The 25,738-nt window shown below is 40.3% G+C and overlaps 2 protein-coding genes across 2 annotated transcripts in view; one reads left to right on the top strand and one right to left on the bottom strand.

Annotated features, from left to right (window-relative positions):
• The window catches only part of CENPP (centromere protein P), a 191,992-nt gene that overhangs the window by 154,243 nt on the left and 12,011 nt on the right, over positions 1–25,738 (bottom strand). Inside the window, exon 5 of the mRNA XM_056851124.1 lies at positions 19,816–19,912. Coding sequence (XP_056707102.1) covers positions 19,816–19,912 — 97 coding nt within the window. The remainder of the gene's footprint in view (positions 1–19,815; positions 19,913–25,738) is intronic.
• OGN (osteoglycin) lies at positions 626–15,591 on the top strand. Its single transcript, XM_056851115.1, has 6 exons — positions 626–850; positions 7,455–7,545; positions 8,424–8,582; positions 10,248–10,450; positions 12,380–12,475; positions 15,307–15,591. The coding sequence occupies exons 1-6, from the start codon at positions 680–682 to the stop codon at positions 15,475–15,477; spliced, it is 891 nt and encodes a 296-aa protein (XP_056707093.1). The 5' UTR covers positions 626–679; the 3' UTR covers positions 15,478–15,591.

The raw sequence follows: 25,738 nt of genomic DNA, 5'->3' as shown, positions 1-25,738 counted from the left end.
CATTTAGAATACTATAAAAAGATCTCAAGTCAACTAAAAAGGTAAGTGTTCTCCTAGATCTTATCTTTATATTAACTGATTTTGTCTTACTGTTACAGAACTACAGTTGTATGTATTTTGTGTACATGGTAACTAGACTACATACTAGCCAAGTACAATATTTTACCTTGATAAAGTTTTTGCTTTTAAATGAATTTACATTTCTCTCTTAGTTTTATATTTTAGAGCCACATACAAAACAGATTAGTTTTATAACATAGTGATTTTGCTATACCAAAACAGCACTTAATAATTCTTTTCACTCCCAGGCTAAGCTCAGCTGAGCCCTGCTTCTTCTTTTAACTATTTATTTACCATACGAACCAGATCTCAACTTATGTTTTCTAAACACTCCTATCAGCACTCAAATTCACAAAACATATCCTGCAATTGTATCAGCTTTTAGCTAAAAACTTTGTGCAAAGAAATGGTTACATTACACATTATTTTAAGATTAAAAATATTTAAATATAGAACACCAAGAGTTAATACTCTTTCCATGTTCCTTTTGCATTAGAAACTGCTGCCAACTAGTCCACTACGCTTTAAATATTGTTTTGACAGATTGCTTTGTATTTCCAGTCACAAAGAATTCATTCTCCATAGTCCTTCCAGAGCGATACAAGCCTGATCTTTTGAAATGAAGACTTTGCAGCAGTTTGCTCTCTTTCTCTATTTTTTAATGCCTGTGGTGAAGTTAGCACCACCTAATCAGCAATACGTTACGTTTTATGATTATGGACTGGCCACTCTTGAAGACACAGTATTTAAGGAAAATGAAGACAAACCACAGGATGCAGTAACTAATAAGGTATTTTCCAAGTTATATTTTACTTTTCCCATTATGCAGACAAATCATCTGTGCATGTGCACATATTCCATGGGTAAATATAAAAACAAGCAGAAAAGTAAAACTATGCCAGATGATCCAGAACAGGTCGTTATAAAGTTAAATTTAAACTATATTTCTTTTAAAGTAGCAGAAGGCAACAGGCTCTAAGAAAACGTATGAAGGTGTAACATAAAATCCATATAGACCACAAACTGCATGAGTCAAAGTCAGTCAAAGTTTTATTGCAAGACTGGAGATTTCTTGTTTCTGTTCCCACAGTACAATTTCCCCATGATTAGCACTATCACAAAGAGTGGTTTTTCTAAATTAATACACAGCAAAGTCAGGGTAATCCACTAGCTACATATATTTTTGGACATGTTTGGGAAACCTGCTGCCTTGAAGTCATTTTATGGCCTTGGGTAAGTGATTGTCTCTCAGTCTCAGACCCCATTTGTAAAATAGGAATACTAGTGGTCTATTTCATGGGCAAATACTGTAAAAATTGTAAAGCATGTTGCACATTAAATGTACAATATAAATGAAGAACTTCAGTACTTTTGACATATAAGTTTCATCTTTTTTGCTAAAACAGAATACTGTACCCATTATCAAATACTACTAAATGTACACATTTACTTTCAAAATAAATAGTACATACCTGTGGATTACAACATCACACAGTAGCATCTCCTAATTTCTAGTTTTTAGAACTAATTTCGAGAATGACATTCTCTGTCACACTCAGTACACACAGAGAATCTAGTGTGGCTTACAAGCTTATAATACTGTACTGAGCTGAATACTGAACGGAAATAACAAACTTACAATGCAGTCCTAAACAGAGTTATGCCTTTCTGTGACCACTGAAGTGAATGGGATTAGGGGGGGTATAACTCTGCTTAGGACTCCACTGTTTTGTTAGTGGTTTGTGTGGCTGCATGCTCTAGATAGTGAAATACCTGTGACATTTTAATGATTACCCATGTCCATACAAAACTGCTTAATTCTTTTTTTAACTTTCCTAAAAAGTATCTGTTTGCTATTATAAAAGTTAATTAATAGTGAAACATTAAGAATGACTCATAAATCTCTATCACCGGTAGATGGCATTACTGTAGGATGTTTTTGATGAACATATGAACCTATATTATAACCATGAAGATTCTCTAGGAAATCCCATCCAAACCAATTGAAAAAGTTTTAGAGAACAGCAGCATACTAAGAATCAGGATACTTCTATTTAGATAGGATATCAAAGGATATGATATGCAAGTGGGAACCCACAAAGACCTGCGGGGGGTTATCTCATTTTCCCCAACTGCACTGTTTTCTCTTTCGCTTTTCTAAAAAAAAAACCATAGCCTCTCCCCTTTTCCTGCTTGCTTTTCTCCTTCCCACGCAACAGCCAACCTACATTTATATGTTCCACCATTTCCAGCTTTTCCTTTCGCCTGGAAGCTTCTACCAAGGAAAGCTATGGCCCAGTTATGTGGTGCTGGCTACTAGCCCAGGCCCACTTGCATGGCAGGGAATCGGCAAGGAGTTGCAGGGAGCATTTCACTTTTCCCTATATCCCCCTCTCTGCCCTATTTCCTCTTCCCATCCTTCTGGCAACCCTCATATCTTCTCAGCTTTCCCTGCTTCAGTCTCACCTTCTCAGTCATTCTCCTTTTCAATCTACTTTTTATCAGTCTCCCATTGTCAGTTATATTTATTTATTTACTTCATTTATACCCAACCTTTCTCTTCAGTGGGGACCAAAGCAGCTTACATCATTCTCATCTTCTCCTTTTTATCCTCACAACAACCCTGTGAGGTAGGTTAGGCGGAAAGAATGTGACTGGCCCAAGGCCACCAAGCAAAGTTCCAAGGCAAACTGGTGATTTGAACATGTGTCTTCCAGACCGAAGTCTGAATCTCTAATCACTACACCACATTGGCTTTTATAGGGTGGCTGCTGTTGAACAGTAGCAAGCTGGCCAAACCTAGGTGAGTCATACAAGTTAGGTGGTGCCTGCTGCTGGACCTGGCCCAGATGAGTCCTCCTTCAAATGCCAAAGTAGTCCTAGAATGGGCTCTGTCACCTCCCCTGCCTTTTACTGCTAGAAACAAAGCAGGGTATGCTGGCAAACTGTTGTGGTTGCCTAGCGACGACCACGGAGGGTATCCATTTGTTAAAGCGCCTTTTATCATTTGGATTTTTTAAACTCCCCAATGTATCTTTCTGCAAAACGGGGATGTTTTTCAGGTGTGTAGAAATCATTCACAGCTCCAATCTCTGATTTAAAGTATCCTCAAATGTATCCAGATTGAGAATTAGAACATACAAAATTAGAATATACAAATGGGGGACATGGGGGGCATCTCATTTTCCCCTCCTCCACCATTTCATCTTTCCCTGGCCTGAAAGCCCCCTTATCCTCTCTCCTTTTCTGCCTCCTTCTTTTCTTCCCACCCAACAGCCAACCTACCTATATCTCCCCCCCCCACACACACACAAGTCTTCAGTTTTTCTTCCTTTCCTATCTTGGTAGCCTCTCCTTGGGAAAAGTCTGGCCACATTGCACAGTGCCAGTCACTGGGCCAGGCTCAGTAAGGAAATTCTTAGACTTGCAAGAGGCATCTCAGTTTCCCCCATCCCCCTCCCACTATATTTTTTCTTTCCCTCCTCCACCATATTCTCACCTTTTCCTGATTCCTTCTCTTCTATCTACCAACCTATATTTTATATCTTCCCTCACCTTTGGCTATATTGATATTTATTTATTTACTTTATTTATATCCTGCCTTTCTCCACAATGGGGACCCAAAGCAGCTTACACCATTCTCCTCTCCTCTAGTTTTATCTTCACAACAACCCTGTGAGGCAGGTTAGGCTGCTAGTATGTGACTGACCCAAGGTCACACAGTAAGCTTCCACAGCAGAGGGATTCAAACAGGGGACCCACAGATCCTAATCTGAGACTTTAACTCAGATTACTACACCACACTGGCTTTCATATGGTGGCTGCTGTTAAACAGCAGTGAGTAGCTGGGCATGGGTGAGTCATGGAACTCACATGTCATCAAGTGGCCCAGTGGCTGCTGCCGGGCCTGACCCCAATAAGCACTCCCTCAAAGGCCAAAACAACCATGGATAGGGCCCTGTCTCTTACCGACAGAAACCAAGACTTCAACTGGCAAGTCTTTTATGGTTGCCTAGCAACCCTCAATGGCTACTGCAGGCATCTGTTTCTTAAAGGTACAATTACTGCTTCTATTATTTGGGACTTTCCTCAGGTTTGTTCAAACGGTCTTGCCTGCTCATGGCCCCAGTCTCCAGATTTAAGTATTCACAGATTTAGCCATGTTGAGAATCAGATATATTGATGTTGATCTGATATTAAATAAAGTTAATAAGGACCAATTGCTTATCCTTTCATAATGCTAGAACAAAATTAACTTGATATAATTAACCCACACAATGCATAATACAGGTCTATATAACTCTTCTCAGAACTTTTGATATTGGTACACCTATCTAGTCTTATGACTCATTTATGCAAGATGTCTATGCCTAGCCTATGAAAATTATCTCACTCCTCCCTGTTTAAATGGATAGCATTTAGTGTTTCTTAGTGGGGGTTTTCAATTCATAAACAGAAGCAGTACAGCTTTGGCCCACACAGCATTCCAGGGCTACTTTAATTTAAAAAAAATACTGCACATAGATATTAAAGGCTTGGAAAACACTTATAACATGGATTTTTTTTGCTGCTGAAAGAGTTACCAAAGCATATGGAAACAGCCAGGACTACAGACAGGTAATGGCTTCAGAAAAGATTGTGTTGTTGTTGTAGGTATAAGTATTAATGAGGAGGAGGCATGCAGATGAAAATCATTATTTGCTAAACATATTTGCATATAATTTTCTTATATCATTTGCATGTTAAGATTTACAGATCATACAATTGATCAACCAATCACAGTAAAAGTGGGTAACAGTACAAAACAATTTGCACAAACTACCAGCCCAAAATATGACAGCAACATGGATGGATGGATGGATGGATGGATGGATGGATGGGCTTCTAAGAAACGGTGTAAAGGCAGGTTCATGCAGAAGACCCTTCAAATGACATAGGCCCCGGACCTTTACATGTCATGGCCAGAATTTTGAACTAATCCCCCCAAAAAGGGGAAGCCAATGTGGATCTTTTAATACAGGGGTAATATGAGTGTTATGGTGTTTTCCTTTTAGCACTTGCTATGGTGCTCTGGACCACTTGCAGTTTCTGACAAAAGGCAGCCCCATGGCATGGAACACCATAGTTACCCATGTCCTATAAAAAGCTTGATAACCATGGCAGATCATTTCTATCCAGAATCTTTACCTAACATCTGAGGACCAATTTGCATGCAGAAACCTAACCAAGCACTTGTGACAACTATAAGCCCTAGAACAAGTTTTGTCTCATCATGCTTCTGTGTAAAAACATACACTTCATTAACATTGTATTCTCTTTAGTACTACACTCAAATCCCAGGCAAAAGGTTCCCATCAGTCAGTTGTGATGTCCTTGGACATCATACCACCTGTTTGGGAATTTGTCCTTTTATTAATTTCTTGGTACTTTTATGCCATAGTATTTAGGGGGAGGTCAGTTCCACATATTATGCTGCAGACCATTTTTATGTGACTTTAGCACCATTAAGGACACTATTACTCCCTGTTTATTGATTGATTTGGGCTATTTTATTTGTATTTAAATTATATTTTAAGGGTTTTTATTGATTTTACACTTCAGTATTTGTGAGTGGCCCTGAGCCTGGCCTTTGGGCTGGGGAGGGCGGGTTAAAAGTGTAATGAAATAAATAAATAGTGACCTACAAAGGCAGCCTATGCTTTTACTGCCAAAGCAATGTTCATTAACTTTGTATTCCCTTTAGTACTACACTCAAATCCCAGGCAAAAGGTTCCCATCAGTCAGTTGTGATGTCCTTGGACATCATACCACCTGTTTGGGAATTTGTCCTTTTATTAATTTCTTGGTACTTTTATGCCATATTATTTAGGGGGAGGTCAGTTCCACCTATTATGCTGCAGACCATTTTTATGTGACTTCAGCACCATTAAGGACACTATTACTCCCTGTTTGATTGATTTGGGCTATTTTATATGTATTTAAACTATATTTGAAGGGTTTTTATTAATTTTATACTTCAGTATTTGTGAGCAGCCCTGAGCCTGGCCTTTGGGCCGGGGAGGGCGGGTTAAAAGTGTAATGAAATAAATAAATAAATAGTGACCTACAAAGGCAGCCTATCCTTTTACCGCCAAAGCAATGTAGTGAGTGAAGGGGAAGGTCAGCTACAGCTCCCTTATCCCATTAGATGTCTCAGCTGTAATTATGATATTGTATGGAGCAGTATACAATTAGTTGCCCTGACCTGGATGGCCCAGGCTACCCTGATCTCATCAGATCTCAGAAGCTAAGCAGGGTCACCCCTGGTTAGTAATTGGTATGGGTGACCACCAAGGAATGCCAGGGTTGTTGTTCAGAAGAAGGCAATGGCAAACCACCTCTGTCAGTCTCTTGCCTTGAAAACCTGATGGGGTTGCCATAAGTCAGCTGTGACCTGATGGCACTTTACACATATTTATTTGTTCAATTGCTTTAACACCATGTTATAGCATTCTTCTAGCTTTACCCTCCCTGCCACCTACCCAAACTCATTTTCACAATACTGTCTCCCTAATTGAGTGACTGGAATAGATATGAAATACACATGCATATAATATTTACCAGTCTACCATCACATTGTCATGCTTTTAGGGTCTCACTCAGTATGCATTAAAGACATTCAAGACAGGCCACCAGTTGGGGTAATAAATGGAGGGGAGTGCATTTGAAAATAGATTCCCGTCACTAAGCTATCTTGCCATGCTTCCAATGCCAAAAGAAAATTATTATTTATTGTATACTATAATCTTTGTTATTAAACATTAAAAGGTGGTCTTCATTTACCTTACAGACTCAGTCATGTCTGGTATTTGCTGTTAGAGTCACATTTTTCCATAACAAAAGTTATGGTAGTTTCCATTTACTATCTATATTCGGTGTGAAATATCACTCAAAGAGCTGCTATATCTAGTTAGTATTGCTAAACATTAAAAAAGAATTTCCTGTATTGTTTCCAATACACAAGGGCAGCCCCTCCAGCACCAGGCTGGTTAAATAGAAGGAGGTGGGCCAGGGTGGGGCCCTGAGGTCCCTACCCACATGGGCACTTCTGCTTGGCCCCCCCATGATGCGCCAAGGAGGTGCTGGGCCCAGGCTGCCACGTGACTCCTCCCCATGCCGGCAAACCTGAGCACGAGCCCAACCGTCCCAGCAGCCTCCTCCCTACTTGCTCCCTGACCTTATGCCACAAATACGACCCCGGGTGAGCCAGGGGGCTGGGGCTTCCCATATTTTTCCAATATGCAGCAAAAAGTTCTATAAAACATTCCTTTATCGAACTATAAAGGCTTGATTGTTGCTATTAATGAACAATACCTTGATATCTGTAATGTGTTTTTTAATTTCCAATGTAAAAGGAAAATAACGGCATGGTCATTTTCCATGAAAATGAAATACAAGTCCAGAGAGATGAAGAGGTACCTGAAGCTTCACCAACAAAAGTTACAGGTAAGTTTTCACCATATGACAATACCATGCTTAAATAAAGTAAACAATTCCTAAAAACACAATATGGCATACACACATAAGGCACAGTACAATTAGTAATTTGTTTTGAGGAACCAGTAACTGCTATAGGAGAGCAGCAAAGTGCAGTGGTTTCCCAGTAAATGCCCCCTCCACTGTCTTTTTACCTATCTTTGATACAAATTGCCAGAAAAACAGGCACAGTTGGTAGCCTTTCTGAAATGGAGGTCAGGAAGTTAGATGATGCTGGGTACATCAAATATTGTGTTAGACCTTGGCTTTTGGGATAGAGAAGCAAAAAAATGGATACCCAGCTTTTGAAAATATAAACGCCAACAGTTAATCAGATCTTTCCACAACATTAATTAGGCCACACAGACCCTTTGTAACACGGAGAGTACAAGAAAAATAATATTAGGTTAACATTAATTAATTACTTTTAGGCAATTAATTTTAGATGAAGTAATGAGTCAACAGAAGCAAAACTGGGTTTCATCACCATGAGGGAGCAGGTAAACCCCCCCCCCCATTAGCAAGGTCTCGTCAGAAGATTTAAACACTTTTTGTTGCTGTCTTCTGTTGTATCAGTTTCCCTCATTATCATCTTTAGGGCTACCTGAACACATCAATTGAACACAAAATTCTATAAAATGTTATAATAGCATTTCATAAATGTGTTTGAGTGGAGCTAACAAAAACATACATGAGGGTACCAAAGAGAACAATAAAATGTCTGCATATTGTTATATAAAATGCATCATTTGAATTTACGGTGTCCACTTCCTAAACATTTGCCACAAACTCACAATCATTTTTTCAGTTTTCTGCTTTATACAGAAAAATCAATTATATGCTTTCAGATTTGCCTACTTGTTTGCTGTGTGCTTGTTTAAGTGGTTCAGTTTACTGTGAAGAAACAAATATTGAAAGTGTTCCAATTCTGCCAAAGGAAACAGGCTACCTTTATGCACGATTCAACAAAATCAAGAAGGTCAAAACCTCCGATTTTGCTGAAATTCGTAAGTACATCTTTAGAATTTAATTTATTTAGAATTAACTAAAACTGAAAGTTTAGAATAATGTATGTTCATTATTTTCTACAAAGTAAATTGAATATCATTCGAAACGTTTTATTTGCAGGTACTCTTTAAACAATCTCCATGCAAGGTCCCAAGATGCTTATAAAATAATAGAATGAGCAATGTTAGTGTCACAGCTCTAGGGTTTCCAGGACTGGCCTAGCAACCAGCAGGAAACTGAAGAGGAGGGGACACAGGCATGTGGCCACTAGACAACTGTGTGATGTTACTTCCAGGAAAAACTTGATGTCACACCTCTCTAGTAATTGGTCAAAATTGTATGGTAAAACTACAGAGTTTTCGGAGATTGCTAGAGATGACTGATGTCACTTCCACAGAAAACTGGAAATCCTTTCTAGGAATCACCAAATACTCTATGGTCTTACCTTCAGTCACTCCACAGAAAGACATAAAATCATTTCTGGGTTTTCCCAGAAGTGATGTTCCATTGTTGGCCAATGGTTACCTGCCCATATCCTCTCCCCTCCAGTTTTTCTGGAGGTGATGTCATACTGATGGCTGATGGCCATTCTTTTAATTGTATTTTTCTTCTGCCACTGCTCAGAGCAGTGGCTGGAAACACCAGCTGTGGACAGGGGATTCCCCAGAGCTGGCAACCCTACACAGGTCAATTATACAGATAACCTTTTCTTACAAAAAATTAATTGTGAAATGTGAGCCAAGGAATTACCCAAGCTAGTCCCATATTTGCTCCCTGCAATATGAGGATAATAACAATTACTTATGTCATGGGGTTGTAGTAGGAATTACAAGAAGATAGCTTGAGAAGAACTGTGGTTGTTGTTGTTGCTGTTGTTGTTTGCCATCAAGGCACAGCTGACTTATGGCGGCCCCATAGTTTTCAAGGCAAGAGACGTTCAGAGGTGGTTTGCCACTGCCTGTCTCCACACCACGCCCTGGGTATTCCTTGGCGGTCTCTCATCCAAATACTTACCAATAGCGTGTGACTGGTCCAAGGTCACCCAGCAAGTTTCCATGACAGAGTAGGGATTCAAACCTGGGTTTCTCAGATCCTACTCCAACAATTTAACCACTACACCACACTTGCACCATGAAGAACTTAGTGCACTCAAAAATACTATATCAGTGCTATGTATTATATACAGATTTGTATACAGCATTCTCATATAATGCTTGTCTTAAGAGAAATGCCTTGAATGACAGTTATGCCCAGGCCCAATTCAAGATGCTAACATTGATCTTTAAAGTCCTAAATACACTAAACCCTAATTCTTTCAGTGAACATTCTTTCCTATGTGAGCGCCTCCATATTGAAAACTAGGTTAGCTTCAAAAACAAGCAGGTGCAGCTCTGTATCTCATATTGTTACCTTCTAATCTTTCTAGAGTCGGCAAGACCTTTCCCCCCAAATAGGCCATCTACTGATTCTTGTTCAGTGGTTCTGTTTTCAGTGTTAATATTGGTCACTGTTTTTTTTTAATTCTAAAACATAGACACTTTTATAAATATAATTGAAATGCAGTATATGCTACATAAATATAAATTTTAAAAATTCAATTATATTCTGTTTTAACTGGCAACTGTATACACTTAATATTATTATTTTGCATGTTTCTTTTCAAGCCACCCTAAGAAGAATTTACTTTACTGGAAACAGGATAGAAGAAATTGAAGACGGGGCTTTTGCAAAGCTAGCATTATTAGAAGAACTTTCACTTGCTGAAAATAGGCTGCTCAAGCTTCCAATTTTGCCTCCAAAGCTAACATTCTTTAATGCAAACCACAACAGAATTAAAAGCAGAGGAATTAAAGCAAATGCTTTCAAGGTAACAGAAGTATAGTTAAAATTAATTATATAAGACAGCAATTTATCTCTCAGTACTAAATCAATATCAGTCTTAATTATTTCAATGGAATCTGCCTTTAAGTAACTACACTTTAGGTTGAACTCTTAATCAAAGGGAAATATTACAAGTTAGGTGTAGCTTTCAGTTATTCCATTACTAGGCCTGGTAAGATAGTCTATGGGAATAGGTAAAAATTCCTGTGGTGAAGGCAGAAAGCGCATATTGGAACATAATGATAAAGATAAGCTTAACCCACAGTTTATAATGTGGCTTGTAATTAACAGTTTTTTAAAAAACCATCAGATATGCTCAAATCTAGGTTAGATCACTGGATCCCAATTTGTGTGAGGTACGTTACTTATTCATCACTTCGCTGTTGTCTTCCTGTACAAGTTACTGACTCCTACACTTCCCCTTTCATGCTTCTGACTTTCATAACTACTCCTTCCTGAACTGAAACAGCCTTGCAGTTTCCATCCCCTTCAAAATCTACTTTTGCAAAATCTTCCCTAGCCACCACAGCCTAACCTTTCCTGGAATTTTTCTCATACCCCTTTAAAGTCTAAACTTGATCAATGAATTTTACTCCCAACTAAGTGGGAATAGGATTGCAGCCCTAACTTACAAATGCTATGAGTAGAAAGCATGATGGTACCACTATCTTCCATACTTGCATTGATCCAACATTAAGGCTGCAATCCTGGGAGGGAGGGGTGAAGCTCCTTAGGAACCAGCACAAAGTGGTACCTATGCTGGCATGGGCAAACACGCCACCAACAGCACAGCCACACCGGCAGGGAATTCCTGGAAGGGAAAGTCCGCACCAACGTGGGGAGGGTCATTCCCGGGGCGTTCCCAGGGGCAGAGCTGATGTTAGTCAGCTTCCTAGCCCCTTTCATCTCAGGATGGAATTTATCTACCTAGATCCATGCCATGGTAGCATTGAGACTAAACTAACGCAATGCACTCTACATTGGTCTGCCCTTGAAGTCAACCTGCAGAAGCTAGTTAGTACAAAAGCTATTATCAGCTATTATCAGGAGTTAGGTGAAACATGCATACCGCACTCATTCTGCACTTACTCCATTGGCCGACCATGCTCAGTTACCATGCTCAGTTCAAGATACTGGCTACCACGTACAAAGTCCTTCTCTGCCTTAGACCTTCATATCTGCAGGACCACCTCTCCTCCTATGTTCTGCCACGACAGTTTTGCTCATCTGGGCAAGGCCTTCTCCAGGTGCCATCCTGCAAATGGGCAAGACCAACAACTGCCTATACAAGGTGGCCCTCACCTTGCAGAATTGCCTGCCTGAGAAGATCAAGAAGGTCCCCACACTTCTTACATTCTGCTATGTAAAACAGAATTGTTCAATAGGGCATTTTAATAAAGGTAATAGGGCTATATTTCAATGCATTGGTTCAAGGAGGTACTTTAATAAAGGGACAGAGATTGTAGACTACACTACTGTGCATACTACATAATCAAATTTATTTCCTGCATGTTTTATCTTACTTTCATTACATTGATTTCTATTTAAATAATTCCATTTTTGGCACTGATAACATAAATGTCTAATACTTATGCTCTGTTTCAGATTTCTGTAACCCTAGTATTATTACTTCGCTTGTCAGATCTTTTGTTCTATTGATTGCACTGGTTTACATTGTGTAATCCACTTTGAGTCTCAACAAGAAAGGTGGACTATAAATAATGTAAACAAATAAATTCACTTTTTCATAACATAGACTACAGCTCACAAGGTTGAAAAGCTAATTCTTGTAATAGTTGCAGACAATTTCTATACCAAAATGTAGTTATCTTGGTTAAATATCTTGCAAAACAATCCAAAAACAGCCTCCATAATTTTCTCTCCATAATTTTCTCTCATATTTTTTCTTTTACAGAAGTTGACCAATTTATCATACCTCTACCTAGCAAACAATGCACTGGAATCTGTTCCTCTTAACTTGCCAGAGAGTCTACGTGTTCTACATCTTCAGGTCTTAAAGCTCCTTTTTTTTTCATTGCTGTTGTGCAACACAAACCAATACCATTGTAAATTACTGTTTTTAAAATGTTTTCCCCATTTTTCTAACATTCTGCTTATTATTCACTGTCTTGTTATCATACAAGAACCTGCAAATAAAGAGACAGCATGCACAGTGATATTAACAGAGGCATATAAATTTTTTTCCAGTGGCTCACCTTACAAATATACAAAAGGTCACATTACCAGAAGTTCACTGTTCCCCAGAAACAATGCATTCACACAGAGTAATATGCAAAAGATTTGCAGACTTAGGGTTGGATCCAGAATCCAAGGTTGAATCCATGGTCACAAGGACTTCCACCCATGGAGTGTGATTTTCCCACCTACCTCCTCTCACAGCAGCCCAAAATGTCCCGCCAGTCCTATCTCTGGGGGTTCTACTTCCCCAAGAACAGAATTCCAGGGGGCACTTCAGGAGGGGAAAGGTAGCAAAATCACACTCTGTGGGCATAATCTCTTGTGCCCACGGAAATGTCTAGTCTAGATCTACAAACGAAATTGTCCCAGTGGCTGTATTACAGAACTATGCTGTGTTGTTGAATTAATATTTATACATATGAAGTACGTATTAATTTATTGTGGAAAAGGCAGGATGCCAGAGTCCAAGGTAAGTGCACCCATAACCTTCCAAGGGTAAAATATGGGATTGGATTCACCAGAGGTTTTTTACAGAGGGAAGGGGTGTTATTTGTGCTGATGCCTCCATCATACTGATCCCGTCCCCCATGAGCAGCATTTCAGTAAGCATTTTGGATTGCAGGGGGAAGAAAGCAAAGAAGTTACACTCTGCAGACAGACATCCCAGTAGATTCAAGCCACAACAACAAACCAGATGTACTTTTAGCTTTGAAATCACAGCCTGTGTCCCTTATGGGTATACATTTGGCTTGCTAAGGAGAACTCTGAGCAAACCACTCAGCAAGAAACATTAGCCTCTCCCAAACTACCAACTCCAAGGAAAGACATGTTTAGTTAGGAACCCCCATCTGTAGTCTATAACAATTAGCAACTGGACAAGAAAAAAACTTATCTACATGTAAATAAACAAATTTTGTATTCAAGATACCACACTGGAACAATCTAGCAGATAGTATATGTCAACAGCAACTGCAGAACTATGCATTAGTAAAAGGGATATGAAAATAAAGGGTACACTGGTGGAGGGAGGTGGGAATATATTGGATAAGATAATTGTAATAAGAATGTATTAATTGTATGTTTGGCTAGTCTTTTGATTTTTTTCATAGATATATTATTCTTATTATGTAGCTGTCTATATTGATATATTTTTGTTTGTATTTTGTATTGTTTAAAAATTTATTAAAAATATATAAAAAAGACAATAAACCATACCCTATGTCAGTGATGGCGAACCTTTTAGAGACCGAGTGCCCAAACTGCAACCCAAAACCCACTTATTTATCGCCAAGTGCCAATACAGCAATTTAACCTGAATACTGGACATTATTGCTAGGGTTGCCAGGTCTCCAGCCACCACCTGGAGGTTGGCAGCCCTAGTAGGGGAAGGGGGAGGGACGGAGAAAGGAAGGAACTGAGAGAGGAAAGGGAGAGGAAAGAGAATGAAGGAACTGGGGAAGGAAGGAAGGAAGGGGGGAGGGACAGAGAAAGAAAGAAAGAAAGAAAGAAAGAAAGAAAGAAAGAAAGAAAGAAAGAAAGAAAGAAAGAAAGAAAGAAAGAAAGAAAGAAAGAAAGAAAGAAAGAAAGAAAGAAAGAAAGAAAGAAAGAAAGAAAGAGGAAGGTAGGAAGGAACTGGAAAAGGAAAGAGAAGGAAGGAACTGGGGAAGAAAGGATGTAAGGAAGGAAGGAAGTGTCCTGGGTCGGGCCTCAAGCCCCACCCAGGACTTGCTCCAGGATGCACACCCGAAGTTCTCCCCCCCCCCCCTTACCGGCAGCTCTGGGGAGGTGGCGAGGCGACGGCGCGGGACGGCGGAGACGTTGGGCCCCGGCGCGGCGGCATTGGGCACCTGCTGTCGGGGGCAGGAGAGGAGGGGGCGGCGAGAGTGAGGGCAACCCCGCCAGCCTCGGGCGACCTTAGGGGGCGGGGAGGGAGAAGTCAGAGGGCACGCAGCCACGCCCAAGCCAGAGGACTTGAGGGTGGCTCCGGCTACTCCACAAGCTTACCGCAGGAGTCAGGGACGAGCGCGAACGGGGGAGAGGGGGAGGACGGCGGGAGATGGCAGGCCTTTCTCCGGTGGACGCGCGGCTGTTGAGGGGCCGCCTGGCCCTCCACGAGCGCCCGGAGGAGGCAGGCGAAAACGGCAGGGGGAGAGACGCCTGAGGAGGAGGAGGATGGCGGCGGCAGCCTGGAGCTGGACTGCTGGGAGCCGCCTGAGGGGGACAAGGAGGAGGAAGGCGGTGAGGAGGAGCTGCTGCTGGAGCCTAGAGGAGGAGGCCCCGCCTCGTTGCTACTGGCCTCCCCGCCGCCTGTCAGCTGTTGCGGGGCAAGAGGGGGGGAAGAGGAAGAAGCCAGCCGCATGCGTGCGAGGCAGGAAGCTGACCCGCCGATGCACGCACGGTGGAGAGGGAGCTCAGCTGAGAGAGGGAGGGGCACAGACAACACGGGAGGCCTTTTGGAGCTCACCCACGCGTGCCGGCAAAGAGGGCTATGCGTGCCGGAAGTGGCACGCGTGCCATAGGTTCGCCAACAAGGCCCTATGTTGTTCATAATTTATAAAATTATTAATTTATGTTGCTGAAACAGTATGTCTTTATTAAGTTTGGATGTTCACAATTGTCAAATTCACTCTTTTGGTTTTACAGAATAACAACATAACCAGCATCTCAGATGATACCTTCTGCAAAAACAACAATACGCGTTATGTTCGTAACCGAATGGATGAGATACGAATGGAAGGGAACCCAGTCATCTTGGGAAAGTACCCCAATGCTTTTATGTGCTTGAAAATGCTGCCTATAGGTTCATGGTTTTAAATTGCTAATGAAACTGGAAGTGGTAAAAAGTAGGTAAAGATGGCTCTTATATCACTGTTTTAATGTCTCTCCATGTTAGTATCGTGCCACACATATTCAGAATTTTTAGCAGTTATAATGTATTTAGTTCTACCTTAAGTAACTGGGCAAAGTTACACCTTTGATTTAATAAGCTTGAATCTTTTTATTTCTATAACACAGATTCAAACACAAAACAAGTAAAAACATTCTTTAAGCATTGGAGCCAACCCTTTTCGTGTGAACAAAATCAACAAGAAAAAGAAAAGCTTGCTGATTTAGACAGTTCTGTTGTATTTTTATAAGACTAACAGTGAAACTTGTTTGATGTAGGAAGCAAACAGTGCAAATATAGAAAAATACAGGGAGCTGAAATTGCTGAACTAAAGCAACCCTTTGTTATTTTCTTGCCAAGGCAAAGAATCTGTACTTAGTATACTACATTACTGCCATTCATTACTGTCATTCTAGTTGTATCTGAAGAAGTGAGCTGTAGCTCACGGAAGCTCATACCCTGCCAGAAATTTTGTTAGTCTTTAAGGTGCTACTAGACTCTTGCTCTTTTCTACATTACTGCTGTTTGATAGTGGGCAGGTCCACAAACAGTAGCATGGGACACCAGCAAGGGGATCAGAACTCATACACATACAAACCTTCTTCTGTGTAATTTGTAAGAGACCTAAAAATCAGCATAGGGTTTTTTTCCAAATTGTTGGTTGTAACACCACTGTGATTGCAGAAAAGAAGAATGAGGAGAGTTGTGAGCCCGTGATTATTGAAGGTTCAGTTATCTCAGGCTAGACATGGAGTAGCACTGGAAAGGGGAGAAGGTATAAGAATTAGGGAAACATAAAAATTATATAAGAACATATAGGATCTAATGTGAAGGGTGCAGGATCAGGAAGGAAGAAGCAGCACATAAGATTATGAAGGGTATATCCAATAAATTTTCTAGTGGTAGGTGCATGGGGGCATAAATGTAAACATTCAGGAGGGAACATCATCTCACAACATTTGAGAGTGATCCTGATCCTACTGAAAGTCAACAAAGGCTATTTATTATCCTTGTAAATACAGTGAAATCAAAATCACTTGAGAAACGATATGGCATTATTAAGATTCATCTTTCTGTTTAATATCAATCAAATTAACTACTGAAATAAAACCAATCAGACACAGAATTATAGACACAGAAAATGCTCAGCTTTAAAGGCATCTTTTTCATTGTATGATTATCAGAAACCAAAATGTTCATCTTAGCAACTCATCACAAAACAACTGGATTACGTCACACTACAAGGACATTTCAAAAAGTTCTTCAAATCCATTTAGAATGGATAGGTCTTCTTGAAGGGATAGCTAGCCATTTAAGAAACACTGAGCACATCCCTTAGAATTTTAAATAGTACTTTCACTAGGCCACAATCTTATGCACCTACCTGAAAATCTTGTTAAGTGGTCCCAAGTAATCATATTGTCTACAAAGTAACCTTTGTGAGACTTTTACTGCATATATGATATACTTTTTTATTTAAAAAAACAAAAACAACCCCTGTTTTCATCTGGGTTATAACCAGCTTGAATTGAACCAGCTTCAGACTGGTTGTTGATTTGGTCACTCGAGGAATTACTCAACAAATCAAGCTCACCACAAACGTAAGTCAATTCTGTTAGATTTCACCACAACAGTGTCTGTGTGTGCAGTCCCAAGTCTTCTTCAGAAGCACCTTATTTGTCAATAAATTCTGATAAGCACTCACTCTCTTTCTATGCTTTTGATTAGGCATTGGAGACTATTCTACAACCTATCACATTATGATGTAACTATGCTGTTTTAATATTATGTATCAGACCTCAGTTACATGATGATTTTATATGATGTGAATCCTTAAAATATTACTGTCTGATTTTTAGTTTGCTAGCATTTATTTTTATTGTCTCGAATGCTAAATGCCTGACGAAGGAACTCTAAATGCCTGGCAAAGGAAGTTATCTTGGGGAAAAGGTCAGGCTTTCCTATCCCGTTTGTCTTGTCTTATGTGGGTGGAGTTTTGTTTCTATTAGCTTTCCCTTGCAAAAAGAATGGTAGCACTTTGTTCTGTCACCTATCACCTCTTACTATTTTTGCTGCTCACCTTTCAACCTACTGAAAATTCACAAATTCACACCTCCTTCGTCCCCTTTTCCCAACGTCTAATTGCACGTGATTTCCCATTTTACTAACTCCATCATGAATAGGGTGCCTTCAGGAAAATCAGCAAAAAGACAAAACAAAACTCTCAGATCTGAGGATGATCCAAAAGTGGGATTGTTTTGACAGTATTTCCCACAGCTCAGTACTAGAATACTATGTTAATCCTTTGTGGTGGAGGGTAATTGGGTCTAGCAGCTCAGATTTTTCGAATTTTAAGTCTCAAGCCTGACAAATTACTCAAAATGTCCATTGTCCTAGTATCTCATACGGAGACCAAATGAGATATGAACTTTCTTTTTGGATGGTTATTCTTGCAAGCACTCTTACATTCTACCCTTCCCAAGTCTGTCTTGCTGTCCACTCCAGCATCCCGCTATTGATTGCTTTCCACTCCAGATGTCACTCAAGCCTTGCTTGTATCCCATACTCCCATCCTTGCAGTAATAAAAGACACAGAATTTTTCCTTTTAAACCAAACCATATGAACAGATAACGTTGCCTTATACTGTCAGACCATTGGTTTACCAAGGTCAGTATTGTCTACTGTGGCTACCAGCAGTTCTTCAGGATCTCAGGTAGAGGCCTTCCACATGACATACTACCTGATGCATCAGCTATGACCATTCCTCAAAAGAATGACCTAGCCATGGCGATCCATACTCATAACATTCAAGTTAGAATACTGCAATGTGTGCTACATGGAGCAGCCTTTAAAAATTGCCCAGAAACTTCATGTGGTCCAAAATGCAGCTACTGTCAAGGATAGGGCTCATATCACCCATGTGCTGAAGAATCCTGCACTGGCTGTCTGCCCATTTGTTTCCAGGCAATATTCAAAGTGCTGGATTGGTGGCAGATTACTTGAAAGACCACCTCTTCCCATACGGTCCAGTTCCACGCTTAAGATCCTCTTCATGAGCCCGGCTTTCTGCATCTCTGCTTGCAGAGGTGAGGCAAGTAGCGACTAGAGAAGCTGTTTTTTCTGGGGTGGCAACCCACCTGTGAAATACCCTTCCCCTTAAGTTCACCTGGTGCCTGCTGTTTTTTAGGCATCAGGCCAAAAAAATTATTTTCTTTTAACTGAGGGCTTGATCTTTTAGAACTGTTTTTACATGCTGCCTATTTACTTTTATAACCCACTTTTCTCCCCAATTGGCTTACATCATCATTGCCCGTATTTTTTATTATTATTATTTATTTTATCCTCAGAACAGCCACCCTGTGAGGTGCAGTAGCTGAGTGAGTGCCTGGTCCGAAGTCACCCAGCAAGGTTCTGCGGCAGGGTAGGGATTCAAAACTGGGTCACCCAGATTCTAGTACAACTCTCTTTAACAATTATACAATGCTGCTTCAAGGCTGCAGATTGCTTTATGAGAATCATTTTAGGCTGCTAAAAGCTTTTATGCTGTTTATTGGCAGGGTTTTTAATGGCTTGTTAATTTTTAATGATTTCATGCTATGTTATGAATTTTCATGTTTTGTTTCATAAGCCACCTCAAGCAGGTTCTCTGGAATGGCAGCATATATATTTTCTAAACACACACACACACACCCATACCCTGAATGAATCATGTGAACAGGGCTATAACACCTAATTGTAATATTCTCAAGTGGTCCAGAAGGAGATAGCATGCAGCTTAATTTGAAGAACATGCTCCTTTTCATTATCCAGGTTACTATGTTTCTGGTCAAATTGTAGGTCACTTATAACATCATCATAACATTCTGTTTCAACTGCAGGAATGAAGCTATTTTACTCTTTCTCATCTCTGCCATGTTATAAATGATCTTTTTTAAAAGACACCCACAAATTAGTAATATTTTATACACATTTTTACTTCATATAATCGTAGATGGTGAGAGGATCCAACTCCCTGCCAAGACAATCATAAAATGATTTTGTTTTGAAGCACCACATCATTCTGCAACCAGCACAAAACCCAGCGGGAATAAATGTGTTACTATTTTACCCAAAACTCTGCACACAATTACGCATTGGAATGCACTAAATCAATCATAATTGCAAAAACAGATGCATCACAGTTCATTCATTTTGCTTATTCCGTAACTCCACTGATAATGTTGTAACAGGAAGGTTTAGAGAATGTAACATTTGAAAACACTACCTTGAAATGGGCTAAAGTGCATTTCCGATATTCAGACCACTCAGAAAAGCAGGAGAGGCTTTTGAAAAACAGCAAAAGATTTCCACTCTCTTCAACCCTAGAAAACAATGTATGAGGTTTTGAGGTAAATAATAGTCTTTCTTTGGTAAACACTTCTTTCTAGATCAGTTTAACAGAATTTCTGTTTTAAAGAACCTTCCACATAATTAGAGTACAGTATTTGTTTCTCAAAAGAGCATTTGTTTCTCAGAAGCAATAACCATCATTGTCAAAATATTTGGTTTAGGGCTGGATTTTTGTGGACGATTTCATCTTGAAAGGCCTGGTATGCTTCCCCTCCCACACTGCAGAGCTTATCTAGCCAGATATTTTTAAAGGATGTGCATACTATCTCCCCAGTCATTACGCACAGGCTTCCTCTATCAAACTCTTGCCATTGAAGTGGAATTTAGTGGAATATCACAGTTGTGCAGCTGGGGCATGCTTTAATTGATCGTGCCAAAAGGTCCTTGACTATAACACTGAACACATATCTTTATTTCAATATCTCAATAGTTACAGGATTTGTTCAAAGCTAGAATATTCTGCTCAAAGCGACAAATGAGGTCCTCAGAGTTAAAAGCACCTCATCTAGCAGATAACATTTATCAGAAATAACAGCGAACACAATGCTTTCTAAACAAAATCAGAACACTACAGGTTATCACCCCTTCTAACAGTTTTGTCCCATTAAGATAGAGAAATGCACTTGAACATGAATATTAAAATATCTTAAACAACTACAGTTTGGTCTGTGGTTAGGCATAGCATTATTCTTCCTTTGATTAAAACCATTTCATTTTTCAATTTCTTCATATACCCTTTATTAAAATTTGCTAAGTTCCACGGCTGGTCAGTCAGAATAAGCCTAGTCACAAAGGCAACACATTACAAAATTAATAGCACTGCAACTTTGTGTGTGTGTAAAGTGCTTTCAAGTTACAGCTCACTTATGGCGACCCTGTAGGGTTTTCAAGGCAAGAGATTTACAGAAGTGGTTTGCCATTGCCTTCCTCAGCATAGCAACCGTGGTATTCTTTGGTGGTCTCTCATCCAGATTCTGACCAGGACCGACCCTGCTCAGCTTCTGAGATCTGACGAGATCAGGCTAGCCTGGCAGAGGCAGGCTATGGCAAACCACTCTGTTAGTCCCTTGCCTTGAAAACCCTACGGGTTGTGACTTGATGGCACCTTACACACACTGCAACTTTACATATGCAAAAAAACAAAAACAAAAAAACCACCCTCTATCAATTACAAGCCACACAGACTTTCTATTCCATTTTTACCAAGGTCAATAAGCAATTTTCCCAAGAAATTTGTTAAAATTATTTTATTCTGCCTCATTGCCACAGGTGTTTGAGATATTATACAAGAATATTATTATATAATTCAATAAAACCATCATAATCAGTAAAACCACCAGCAACAACAAATAACCAGAGGCAGTCAACATTTTTAAAACACTTCAGATTAGAAACATAGGGACTCTACAATATAAACCAACACATAATTTAGCAGCAGGTTACAAGGATAAGAAGTTAATAAAAACCAAAAAGCAAAGCCATCAACAAAAAGGGCAGGAGGGATGACTAATCACCAGGTGCCTTGAATTCTCCCAGTTCTTATCAAAGTTTTAGATCCCAGAGAGACAGGGGCATCAACAACAGGGTAAGGCACAGAAGGCCTCGTTCCTTGTGGCCATCTCCAGTCAACATGTCTCTGATCCAGCTTAGTACTTGGGCAGGTTCATATAGGAGAAGGTGATACTGCAGGCACTCAAGTCCCAGGCTTTAAAGGTTAGTGTCCGCACTCTGAACTGTACTTGACAACGAAGCCAGAGCTAGGGCGGCTTTTTCAGAAATGTTGCGTTTTGCATTAACCTTGCTGCAGCATTCCGCATGAAAGTTTTAGGGCAGTCTTTACAAGTAGACAGACATACAGTTGCAGAAATCAATTCTAGATGTTATGAGTGTGGTAGACGAACCCCTCATTCCCCATGTTATGAGAACACGTATCACTGTGGCAATAGATTGTTTTTCAAGAAGCAATGCAGTGAATAAAAAAGTTGGTTAAAGAGAGACGCCCATCTGCTGAACAAAGTACTCTCTTTCAAAAAGTTATTGCTGATTTTTGTCCAAGCAGTTAAGCATACAGCTTATTCAGCCATAGTAGGAATTGCTATTACCATCCTCCACTCCCACCCTACTGATATGAAATATGAAATGTTTGCAGTGCTCAATTGAATCCAGATGTGGACACTACTGATACTTAAATCTCAGATGACTGCTAAACAAAAGCCAAGTAAAAATACTTCACAGTACCAAAAAGCAACTTTGGGAAGAATTATATAATGAGTAGGTTTACTGTGATCATGAAAAACAGGCAAATCTTACAAGGACTCCCAAACTATCACTTCTGAAAACATCTGCACCTTTTACACACTACTTTGGATGTGGTAAAGTAATCAAAGAGTAAATTTATCAGATGAATTCCATCAGGTAGGAGTTGCCAGAACAATAGAGATGTTTCAATCCTAGCAGGAAACATATATAAATGAACACATTGGCCATCCACATTAAGAAAATGTCAGGGCACTTGCATTTTCTTAAGGGGTAGTGGTTTTTGCTGATTCCTACCCCCCACCCAACCCACTTAAGAAAACCACAGTATTGTTCCTGAGAGTCCACTGATCTCCAGGAACAAATGGGGGAGGGGGTGCTCAATGTTCTGCGGTGGGAAGGGGGAATCAGCAAAAAATTGAACCCCCCCTTAAGAAAATTTAAGAGCACTTAGTTTTCTTAACTGAATGGTTAAATAGAGGTTCTATCACCTTAAAATAACACATTAAAATCACTTTGCGTAAACCAAACCATCTTAATTAATACGCCACCACTTATCTGAGAGTACCTCTTAAATTTGACAGCTATTGCAATGCAGCAGAATGCTCCCAATCTTTTTAAAAGGTGAGAGGAAAGTGTCAATCTGCACAGCTACTGGCAGAAAACAAAATCATCAATTTGGCTGTGGAATATACGTGCTGAAACAGACCTGAAGGAACCAATGGCGAGAAGGGAAGAGCATGGGAGCAGAGCAGGCAATCTGGCATCTTTATACGGGAATGATGCAGGACTTGTTTATTTTGTTCACAGTGTATAAACAGTATCCCTGTTTTTAGCTTCTTTGTGTAATGGGAGAGTGCACATTGGATTTCCATGAGATTTGATCTGATAGGAAATGAATCATTATTCCAGGAAAATAATGTTTTTTAAAAAATTCAAAAACTTTTGCAGCTTTCATCAAATGGAGAACCAACCAAAATTTGCAAACAGGGAAGGAGAGAGTATTAATTCAACTTCATTTTCCCTTTCCTTATGTACTCATGCAGATATCTCTCCTCAGACATCTCGAGGCACTAATTCTGTGGCACTTAACACACAATCTCAGGTTCATCCTGTCCCCAACATCATGCCAGGGTGAGGGAGGGAACCTCCCATAGAGTCTTCAGCCTATGTAGGACAGCCAACTAGGTATTTTTTATTCCCCACTCCTGCCATTACCTAGAATTTCACCAGGCCCATTTGTGAGGCTGTTTTATTTGAAATGCAGCTCCCCTGCCTCCACATACCCATATGCACGTGTTGAGCTCTCCCAAAGAGAGCTGTTTAATAATGATCCCACCAACAGCACACAGCTCCTTCTCATCTTAAAGCCCCTGACTTTTCCTATAAAATATATTACAATACTGTAGTCCTTTACAAGTCATCCTTTCTCACAGCACCTTTCATCCATCTATCCCTTTTCCCTGGCTCCCTTTTCTTTCATTCTTTCTTTCTTTCTTGGAGACCATGTTGTCTGTCTGCTGCATACTGCAACCACTACCATTTCTCATGTCTTTAGCTGAAAATTTCTAGAGAATACAAATAACCCACAATAAGAATATTAGTTTGCTGTATCATTAACTGTATATTGTATATATTATGTAGCATATCCAGCTTTCTTTTACCACCTACCACAAAATGTCTATTAAACTGCTATTAATCTAATTTCAGTATTCTCCTGTTATTTGAGGTTAGCTCTTTGTTCAAGATAAGGAGTATCCATGAATGGTCCAATTAAAGGCCAAAATAGGAGACATGTGGTTGGATATCTTTTTTCTTACTTAAAACAGCCATGTGGGCTGCCACTTTGATTAGAAAAGCAGCAGTGGTAAAAGAGGAATGGGGAGGGTAGTGAGGAATTAAATATAGGAGAAATTAACTGAGCAGAAAACAACCAACTTGTCAGACTGGGATGTGGGAGACCCAGGCAGGACATGATAGAAGTTTATAAAATTATGCAGGGGATAGAGAGAGCAAAGAAAACTTCTCTGCCCTCTCCAAAATACCTGAACTCAGGGTCACCCAATGAATTTGATGTGAAATATATTCAGGATGAACAAAAGGAAATCTTTCTTTACTGAACAAGTGCCAGAAGCCACACAGATATATTAATTTATAAAGGGAATCAACATATTTATGGATAGCTCTATCAGTGGCTATTAGCCACAGTGACTAAAGGGCACCTCGATATTCAGGGACAGGAAACCTCTGCATACCAGTGCTGGGAGACAACATCAGGTGAAGGCCTCAGACTTTGGCCATTTATGCTTGGTTATTAGCCACGCAATCCCCACAGAACTACCCCAGGGCTTCTTTTGAGTTATTCATGATTTCTCCGTCCTTCAGGGTCACCTTGTGGCTGTCCTGCAATTGTCCTGTGGTTTCACGAACCTGTTTCATCACGAATTTAAATTTTGCCTTGATCCCAAAGTGAAACCAATCAAGGCGATTTCTGTGAACAGGCTCAACTTTGGGTTTCTCTTCCCCCACCCATTCCCGCTTGTCCCACCCTTTCAACCCTTCCCAGAGAAGCCATTTTTGTCTGGAGTGTAAAGATCTCAGTAAGGGAGCCGGCTCCCCTGCCCCTAGGCATCTTATCAATTTCAGCAGCATCTTAACATCTCTGGGAATGGAGAAAATGGGGGCTGGTGACGTATGGACAGGCTGCTGGGCCAGTAAGGCATCGGCAGCGGCCATGGGGCAGGAAGTCTCCGGCGGGGAGCCACAGCAGGGTTTTTTTGTTTATTTTACGGTGCTGTTTTAACGATGAAACACTTAATTTATTAATATTTTAGGTTCAGTTAAAACAGCACCGTAAAACAAACAAAAAATGCTGCAGCTCCCCACCCCATGGACGCTGACGCTGCCTCTTCCCGCTGCCCGCCCGCCCCGTTTCATAGATGTCCTTCTCTGGTGTCCAGGAGCCGACGAGGTGCTGGCCGACCGCCACCATGGCTTGCAACCTTGGCAGCCAATTAATCAGAGTAGTGTTTTCAGGGGGGAGGGACTCTGATAGTCCACATTTTCACGGTGATTTCTTCATTGATAAAATTTACTCCAGCTCCTCCTGGAATTTCTTCGGGGCAAGAAACTGAACCCATGCATAGGGTTTTGAAGATTCAGATCAGAAAACCATATGTCTGTAGAGCGGCAAATACTCCAAAGCATAAATGGTGACCTTGTGTTGGCTCTCCAGGGTATCTGCTTGGCCACTGTGTGAGGCAGGATGCTGGTTCGATGGCCCATTGTACACAATATTATAATAAAAATAGATTTATTGGTTGTTATATTAGATAGTGTTTAGCTCAACCCTTTTGGTTTCCCCATTGTTCTGATCCAGCAAGTCTCTTATATTATTATGTTGTACCTTAAAGACCAACTCCAGAAGATGGTGCTGGGACAAAACATTTAAAATATGGGATCTCATTTTTAACCAGTTTTGAATGGTTAACCTACAGCAGTCCTCCCTTGAGAGGCAGGACTTGGCCACAATTATTCATGCT

The sequence above is a fragment of the Euleptes europaea genome, chromosome 1, assembly GCF_029931775.1.
Source record: "Euleptes europaea isolate rEulEur1 chromosome 1, rEulEur1.hap1, whole genome shotgun sequence".
In the NCBI taxonomy this organism is placed as follows: Eukaryota; Metazoa; Chordata; class Lepidosauria; order Squamata; family Sphaerodactylidae; genus Euleptes; species Euleptes europaea.
This window is presented reverse-complemented; position numbering and strand designations above follow the sequence as displayed.

Coding starts and splice junctions, on each gene's coding strand:
- OGN (XM_056851115.1), top strand. CDS start 680: ATGAAGACTTTGCAGCAGTTTGCTCTCTTTCTCTATTTTTTAATGCCT. Junction 8,583..10,247: donor CTCCGATTTTGCTGAAATTC/GTAAGTACATCT, acceptor TTTCTTTTCAAG/CCACCCTAAGAAGAATTTAC. Junction 10,451..12,379: donor TTAAAGCAAATGCTTTCAAG/GTAACAGAAGTA, acceptor TTTCTTTTACAG/AAGTTGACCAATTTATCATA.